Source organism: Rhinopithecus roxellana, chromosome 4 (genome assembly GCF_007565055.1).
Source record: "Rhinopithecus roxellana isolate Shanxi Qingling chromosome 4, ASM756505v1, whole genome shotgun sequence".
In the NCBI taxonomy this organism is placed as follows: domain Eukaryota; kingdom Metazoa; phylum Chordata; class Mammalia; order Primates; family Cercopithecidae; genus Rhinopithecus; species Rhinopithecus roxellana.
The window spans coordinates 149,747,945-149,757,045 of record NC_044552.1 but is presented as its reverse complement, the minus strand read 5'-3'; the positions used below and the strand labels follow the sequence as shown (position 1 = coordinate 149,757,045).

At 50.2% G+C, this 9,101-nt stretch overlaps 1 protein-coding gene across 1 annotated transcript in view; it reads left to right on the top strand.

The window, feature by feature from the left end:
* The first annotated feature begins 269 nt into the window (after positions 1-269).
* SMOC2 (SPARC related modular calcium binding 2) overlaps positions 270-9,101 on the top strand; it is a 217,695-nt gene continuing 208,863 nt past the window's right edge. Inside the window, exons 1-3 of the mRNA XM_010388342.2 lie at positions 270-287; positions 730-799; positions 1,213-1,727. Of these exons, the coding sequence (XP_010386644.2) occupies positions 270-287; positions 730-799; positions 1,213-1,727 (603 nt within the window). The remainder of the gene's footprint in view (positions 288-729; positions 800-1,212; positions 1,728-9,101) is intronic.

Below are 9,101 nucleotides of genomic sequence, written 5' to 3'. Positions count from 1 at the left end.
TATTTTCTCTTTACTTTAATTTTCACTGCAGTTTCCTAACAGTGATTCCTATTTACTTAATCATTTGCAGCTGCTCTGCTCACCTGTTTTTCTCGACGCAAGAGCAGTCCCTGAAGAGTTTTATTATAATTTCCTTCTAAGTCCTTAAACCAGGAGGAATGTGTTTAAGTACTTAATAGATTCCCTGGTATTTGGAATTTGAAGGAGAATTCTGACAGTAGCCCTCCTTCAGGAAAAGGTACATTTCTTTCCCGTCTTTTCGTGGCCCGATGGACATCACTTGCCCGGTAAAGCTGTGTGGGAAAGGTTGCAATAGCATTGCCTTTGCCTTAGCAGCCAGTCCCAGAACTTGCTGATACAACCCCCTCCCCCAGAGTTCATAGCCAAAGCAGTGGGCTAGACATCGGATGAAACCTCAGATTTGGATTTTTCGATGTTTTGTGCTTTCCCCAATGCCCCGACAAGTCAATTGATTCATTGTTCTTGAACAAATCTTCACTCTTCTGGCTTTCTGTGTGAGACAGAATTAGGGCTTTTTCCTGTAAAGTTATAAGCCAAGGCTAAACTATTTCAGCAATGTTGTCTGCAATGGATATTATCCAGAATCTGGGTGTGCAAAATTTTCTTGGTTTCTAACGTAGTCTCCACGGGCGAGTTTACAACCTCCACAAGCCCTGTGCTCCCCGCATAAACACCTGAAATGCTTTGACAGAGCTGTTTAACATACAGCCACATGTGTCTGTGAATGACGCCCAACCACTTGCTCCCCCACTTGCAGAGGATCAAGGCTACAGCCCAGGTCAGACCCAGGATCTTTAGGACCTAAATTCCACCATCCCTGCCGTGGATAACTCCGTGTAAAGATGCCAAAGGCAGGCTGCCCCGCGCAGCCTTTTCTGGACATGTGTTCCCAGCTGCCTTTGCTGGAGCGCAGCTGATCCTTCAGCACCTCTGAGAGGCTACGTTCTGGGCCGGACCAGGGGGCCTTAGAGGGCGGAGGTCAAGGAGAATCCGGGAGTCTGGGGACTGGCCAAAGCTTGGCGTTAACCCTTGTGGATGAAAAGGCCCGCTGGGCTGATCCTGCGCGGATCAGGCCTGGACCCTGGGGCGTGAGGAGGGCGCGGTGCGTCCCGTGGTTGTGCTTGGAAGGCCCCCGAGGGTGCGCGCGTGGGCGTGAGTGCGTGCGTGTGTCTGTGTATGCGTGTGTGTGAGTGTGCGCGCGGGGAAGGAGGCACAGAGACAGCCCCGACAGGCCACCGCGCAGCTCTGGTGGCCCCCACGCCACCTCTCGCTCCGCAGACCCGCGCCAGGGCGGCCTCTGGGCCGGAGCGGGCACGCGGCAGCGGGCGCTGGGAGGTGGGGCTGGGGGAGGAGAGGGAGAAGGAGGGAGGCGGGCGGGAGGGGAGGATCCGGGAAGCTCCAGGGTATTTGACAGGACCGAGGGCGGACGCAAAGGACGCGGAGGACCTCTGGGTGCCTGCAGGGGAGCTGCTCCAGCAGGGCCGCCGGGAGCGGTGGGGAGAGCATCGCGGAGCCGCCCCTCCACGCGCCTGCCGGGCCGCGATCGCCCTCGGGGCTCTCCTGGTAGCAGTGCCAGGGCGCAGAGCTCGGCTGATCTCCCGCCCCCGCCACCTCCGCCACTATGCTGCTCCCCCAGCTCTGCTGGCTGCTGCTGCTGGCGGTGCTGCTCCGTCCGGTGCCCGCAGCAGAAGTTCTCGGCGCTCACGGTAAGCCCGGGCCCGCGGGACCTGGCGCTTAATTGGTGCCTCCTCTTGCCGCCCGCCGGGTTCGGGTCCCCACGCCCCCCTCCAGGCCCAGGCGCCCGGGCACGGGGAGCAGGTGGCCCCGGGGGCCATGGAGCCTTCGCCCGCCTGCGGGGCTGCAGCAGGTAGGACCGCAGCGTGCACCTGGGACCCGGTCGGGATGGGCTTCTGGGGACCCTGCCCGCCGGGATCCTGCCGCGGCTGCGAAGGGCTCCTCGGGTTCCACCTGGCTGGGACCCCACCTGCCTCGGGGGCTCTGACCCGGCTGTGAGAGGATCCTGGGGTCCTGCAGACCTTGGACAAGTGGGAGCTGCGGGTGCGCTCGGGTGTCCCGCACTCACTGCTGGGCCTGAGCCTGCGGGGAACCAGGTCTGGGAGCGCCTGCGCCGCCCTGCGGACTGTCCCAAGGCCAAGGCAGACCAGCCGGGACTGGGCGCCCACCTCGCCCACCGGGACCCGGCCTGATGCGCGTTTCCCCGGCCGCTTTGGGCTCTTGCGCCGCGCGGATCCCGGGCCTCTCGCCTGGTGAGGGGACTGCCAGTCGTGGGCCCCACTAGTGGATCTAACCCTCCCAGAGGCCCTCCTAAGTGAGCCGAGGAAGAAGCAGATGATGTTACAGATGATTCTTAACGGGCCTGAGTGTTACTAGAGAAGCGCTTTCTTCCTTTCTCAGGACAGAGCTGGAGGGAGGCGGCGGCTCCCCGCTCTGCGGGGCCTCTGGGTTCTTCCTCGTGGCAGGGATGCTGCGCTCCTGAGCGCGAGGGTCACCGCGGTTGACCGCTGTGTGTTTTTCTTTCTGAGCTGCAACTTCTGTGCGACAGCCTTGGCCCGGCCGAGGCACGTGGTGCCAAACGAGGAGCTATGTAGAGGGGGCCGAGCCAAGCCCCCGCCGGCCAAGCCAACCCGCGGCGGCCGCTGGGCCAGGGCCGGGTGTCTGCAGCCCCCAGCTCCAACCGACCTCGTGGGCTTGCAGGGTTTGCAAACCCATCATTAATGCAATCGCCAGAAACGAAAACATTCCACTTAAATGTGTTTTTGAACAAGTGCTTGAGAAAACACGAAGGTAGCGAGAATGCCTCTGGTGGAGAGCCGTCTTTTAAGTGGCGGGGGACTTGTCCTAAAGGTGTTTATTGTATTGAAAATAAAGATGGTTGAAATAAGCTGTGGTCGGTTCTGCCTTTCAGCAAATTTAAAACAGTCATGTGGGCATCTTTCCTTTCTCTTTTACTTTTTCTTCGTCTTCTTTCTTTTGCGTTTTAGCAGTGTGAAGGATGGTTTGTGAGTTCATTGCTCATACCTAAAATTCTTCTGCAGCAGCCCGGGGTCCCTGCCTTGTGTCTCACAAATGACTTGTAGATTAGAAACTGCTAACTGGGGCTCCAAGGAGGTTTTCACACACTCAGGCTTTCCCTGAAGATCCTTTATCTCCGCAGAGGGGGCCCTCAGAGGACACTCACTGGAGGTAATCATGTATATGCACATCTGTACATGCATCTATACATAAATACAAGCACGTATGCACTCACAGACCCCCACACACTCTTACAGCACACTAGAGGAGACACAGAAACCAAGGCCAGTTCTCCAAAGGAGATCATAGCATTTTCTTCCAGGACGGTAGCAGCAGGTACCTACAGTTGACACGGATTTTCAGGGTTTCTGAAAGCGTAAAAAGTAGAGACTGGCATCTGCCTGCTCCCCTGGGTGTGTGGGGGTGGGGTCGGGCCTGTGGGTCCCCTGGGAAGAGCAGAATCAAGGTGGTTAGTAATTAAAACAGTTTAAGACTCAGCAGGTTTTCTTGTCTTCTCTCCCCTTTCTCATCTAACTGTTTACTTGAACCCTCTCACCCTTTGCCTCCTTGAGGTTGCCCCAAGGATGTCTTGGGTTGTGGTGAGACCCACTGCATGTGGGGTCTCTGTGCAGGAGCTGATGCCCCACGCGGGCTTTGCCCTTTGGCTGCATTCCCCAAGAGCACTTTGCCTGAAACTTACATTTGCAAATAAAATCAGTATCCCAGAGAAAAGGTTAAAGCCATAACACATCTTGGCACACTTCTTGTCACCCCACCCCCAGTCTAGAAAATCAAGTAGTTGAGTTACAAAGTAACTGAGGCAGGCTTGAGAACTGACTGGTCACTGGGAAATGTTCGATGTGCAGGATTTTTCGGTGCTGCTGATCTCTTTTCAAATTGCCGCCTGGTTTGTGGAAATCTCTTTTGTTTCCAGAGGCCCTCATTCAAAGAATGGCCTTCTCTCCCTACAACTTGCATCCTACCTACTTTAATAAATCACAGGCAGCGTCAGTCCATGCAGCGGGTGGGACTCACAGCTGGGGGTCTTGCTGGATGTGTGACTTTAGGTAAGTTACTTAATTTCATAATCTTCAGTCCCCTTCTCTGTAAAATGAGAATACATGATATCTTTCAAGCATGTTGTGAGGATTAAAGATAAGGCTTTTAATGCGCCTACTATATGTGAGTTCTCCAGCTAACATTATTTTGATGGTGCCCATGCCATGGGTCCATATAAGAGAGTGTTATCAGTTGGTGCCGTAATTATCAATGCATATAGCGTTGTGGACTTAAGGTGTGTGTGGATTCGGCTTTGCAGTATTTTCACCTGCCACAGATCCTCAGAGCACACCACTTGGCTCTGGGTGTATATGTGGGCTCTGTGGGAGTAGGCCGTGTGGGACTGTGTAGACCAAGGAGGAAAGCTTGCCTCTCTGCCTCCTTCTACTCCATTCATTTCTTCTCATCTAGAAGCAGGGATATGTGTCAGCCTCTCTGGGGCTTTCAGTTTGCCACACCTGGCTTCTCAGGACCATGCATTTTTCTTCCCCACCTATGGTGAGCGTGCTTTCTTGGTGGGCCGGGCATTGCTGGTGTGTTCACCTCTGCTACTTTATGTTTAAGACTCAGAGAATACACTTTACTTGGTAACGATCTCTATTCTCTTCACCAAAGTCGTTCTTTAGAAATGGCACCGTGAGGCTCTCTGTGTCTCTCATTGTGACTTTCTGATGGCTTTGCACAACCTCCTGGTTATCGCTCAGACCCTCTCACCTCCAGTCAACAATGGTGTTCTTAAGTGTGTCCAATGTGCCCTAATTTGGATCCAGGTCAATTTCTTCCTTGAAGAAGTAGGTACATCGAATGCCACACAGTGCCCATTTTCCTTTTTATTTCTGTGAATGACTGAGATGAGGGCGTGATCTCTAGTATAAATGGTTTTTATTCCACATAATTCTGTTTTCAAAGAGCAAAGAGGCATGATCACAATTATTCAACTTTATCATGGTTGTCATTATATGAATTGTGATGGACTGACCAGTAAGCCCATGCCTAGATTATTTCTTTAAAGGCAGAGAGAAGAACAATATTGCCTGTGACCCCTTTCCCAGAAGTTTTTGGTTAGAGCCAAAGTATTCATTTCCATGTTGACTAACTCGTATTTTGCTCACACTTAGAATGTTGAAATTACATTACCATCCTTCTCAGACTTCTCTTACTGCCAATACCTAATGCTCCCCTAAGTTCATATGCACGACTTCATTCAAGGTACTGTTGTCTCCACATTCAAGAGATGAGGAAACTGAAGTTTTGAGAGACTCTGAAGGGCCCCTGGTCACTAAGTGGATCCAAATATTTCTCAAGTCAACCTGCCATTATTTTTCTTTCTTCAGGGGGAGTTCCCTGCACTGTTTTTTGCACTGTCTTCAGGAACTTTACAATTCCACACTACCGCTTCACCTCTCAGACTATAGTTGACTTTCATCCTGAGCCCTCATCTTCTCACAGAGCGTCTGGCACCTGGTAAATGCCTCTTATTGGTCTTGCGGAATGCACAACCACAGACCTGAAACAGTTATTTCCCACTCCTATTTGTGTTTATTTGCTCTGAAAGAAAAGAAAGGTGATAAGAAAACAATATTTACCTGTATGTAATTTTTTTAAAGTTTCACTAGCAAGTTTATGAGATGATTTAATATTGATTTTGCTGGAACAGCAAAAATAAAAATGCTATTCCATGTCTGAGCAATTGTGGTCTGGAATGCCTACCTTGTCCTGTTTTGATGTAGTTCTCAGTCAGCCTTGGATCTTCAAGGGAATCACTGTGATTTTTTTTTTTTTTTCCTTTCTTCTTCCATTGCAAATGCCTTGAGTCCATTTCATGCTCTGGGAGGGCTTTACTGCATTCCCCAGTAGAAGACGGACCACGAAGGTGGTTAAGGAGGAGAGAACTAAACATAATCAAAACTTTCCAACTTAGAAGCCCATTTACATGGCGTCTAAAAACCCAAACATCTGGAAGAGTCACTTTAATTTTGCTGTGAAATCAAGACCGTAAATAACACTATAAGCAATTGCAGGCCGTAACAAGACCATGCAGCCAATGGGCATGGATGTAACGTCAGTTGCAATGGCTCAGAACCGAACAGATTTCTCAGTAATTCCAAATCAAAATAAGCCTTCTTGCCAATCCAGGATTTTAGAATAGGGGTTGTTATTAAGATTGTCAGCAGAACATTGGTTTGGAGGTCAAGGGTAACATTTCTGTATTTTTGAATTAAAAGATAAACCAGACTGGACAAAGTTGCTCATGCCTGTAATCCCAGCACTTTGGGAAGCCAAGGTGGGCGGATCATCTGAGGTCAGGAGTTCAAGACCAGCCTGACTAACATGGTGAAATCCCATCTCTACTGAAGAAACAAAAATTCACCAGGTGTGGTGACATGCACCTATAATCCCAGCTGCTTGGGAGGCTGAGACAGGAGAGTTGATTGAACTCAGGAGGCAGAGGTTGCAGTGAGCCAAGATCATGCCATTGCAGTCCAGCCTGGGTGACAGAGCAAGACTCTCTCTCAAAAACAAACAAAAACAAAAGATAAACTGTTCTATACATACAACACACAAACTTAGAATGATGAATTTCCAGTAGGATTTTGAAGTTAGAGGAGAAAATTTAAGAAATACTCTTTAGAACTGCCAGCCCTTATGTTTCTCCAGTTGATGGAGTAATAGAGTAAGATTCCAGCATTAGTCATTGTATGTCTGTAAAGTATGTATAACAGTTAATATATTGGACATTTAACTGTAGCTCACAAGAGGAAAGATTTTATAATATGAATTAATATTTTGTTGATTCCTAATTTCCTATGGGCTAAAAAGAAATAGCTCTGAATGTGAAAATAACAGACATTCTTATATGGTTTTCCAGTTCCAGGCTAGACATCAAACAGCAAAGATTGTAATAAAACACAAATAAATAGAACCAAGTAAAATATGAAATCACATTTATATGTTTAGGTTTAAAAAAAGTACAAATGAAAATTTTATATCTGGCTAAATTTAACTAGATTTTTCAACATAGAGACAGTCTCAGAATGACTTCTTTTTGATGAACCACAATTTTATTTTGATTTTTATTATGTATGACATAACGTAGCATATCCACCAATTAAACTGTCACTTAAGGCAAGTGTCAATATAGCATGTCCACGCTGCGTTCTCTTTCAGTACATATCTCTGCCCACTTTACAGTCTTCTCTTGCCTGGTCATCTATTTGTTTTATTTTTTGAGACAGGGTCTTGCTCTGTCCCATAGGCTGGAGTACAGCGGTGTGCTCTTGGCTCACTGTAACCTCTGCCTCCTGGGCTCAAGTGATTCTCCTGCCTCAGCCTCCTTAGTAGCTGGGACTACAGGCACACACCACCATGCCTGGCTAATACTTTGTATGTTTTTTTAGAGATGAGGTTTCGCCATGCTGTCCAGGCTGGTCTCGAACTCCTGAGTTCAAGTGATCCACCCGCCATGGCTGGTCATCGATTTTCTTTCTCTTTTATGCTTCTGCCCAAATTAGAAGAAACTTCCTTTGCTTCTCTTTACCAAGATACTGACCATTGATGCTGCTATTTCTATGTTAGCAATGGCTGAGACTCCCTGAAGGGTTTTCTAGTTTCTGTTCCTCACACTCCTTCCTTCTGCTAAAGTGTGGGTGCCCTGGGCCCTGCCCTGGAGCCAGCTGCAGCATCTCTCACCGTTCCCATCCCTGCCCAAGCCCCTAGCCGAGGGCAGACTTTTTGGGGGCAAAAGGGTAGGCAAACTCTTAACATTTGAGGTTCTCGGCAAAGAGTCTTCCAATAATAAAGTTTCTGAAGGCGGAAGAGTTATAGGTAAACACGATGGCCTGTGGTGTGTTTGATCAGGGGTTCGGAGCCCTTGAGTGCAGGTCGCCATTAGACCCATCTCATTTTGGATACTGAGTCTGTTGGATTTTAGTCACTTCTTAAAGGACAAGTTCACCAGTTTGTTGGCAAAAAATTGCTGTGGTATGTAAGTTGATCTTAGGGCATTTTGTTTATCTCTTACTCTGTTCAGTGATCAATCAAGGCACTAGAATCAAATAAATCCACCCTGCGTACCAGCCGGGTGCCACCATGGACATTTGATTTTTTTCTTGGGATTAGGGACATTGTCTGACTTCCAAAGGCTTTGCCTGCCCGGGTCAGGGCTGTCCCATGTGTCAGCCACAGTGGGCCAGGAAGATGGTAGGCATTCTCCCAGATCAGGCCCAAACTGACCTGGGATTTGTGACTAGGATTAGTGGTGAGTTGATGATATTGAGGGTTGAGTTGTGAGGGAGGAAAATCCTCCCATGGAAGACTCTTTCGAATTCTCTGCCATGATAGCAACATTGCACTGGACCTGAGCAGCCCTCCTGGTGGTGACCTGGGCTTTCAGGAGCAGAGCAGAAGGCATGGGGCTACTCCCAGGAGGCTGGGGAGGAGGACAGGGGTGGGTAGGAAGATGGAGATGGGGAGGAGGATGGCGATGGGGAGGATGGCGCTGGGGAGGAGGACGGCGATGGGAGGAGGGCAGGGATGGGGAGGATGGCACTGGGGAGGAGGATGGTGATGGGGAGGACAGCACTGGGGAGGAGGATGGCACTGGGGAGGAGGACAGGGCTGGGGAGGAGGACAAGGATGGGGAGGAGGATGGGGATGGGGAGGAGGAAGGTGCTGGGGAGGAGGATGGGGATGGGAAGAAGGACAGTGATGGGGAGGAGGATGAGGATGGGGAGGATGACGCTGGGGAGGAGGAAGGCACTGGAGAGGAGGACAGTGATGGGGAGGAGGATGGGGAAGGGAAGGAGGATGGGGATGGGGAGAAGGACAGCAATGGGGAGGAGGACAGGGATAGGGAGGAGGATGAGGATGGGGAGAAGGATGGAGATGGGGAGGAGGACGGCGATGGGAGGAGGGCAGGGATGGGGAGGATGGCACTGGGGAGGAGGATGGCGATGGGGAGGACAGCACTGGGGAGGAGGATGGCACTG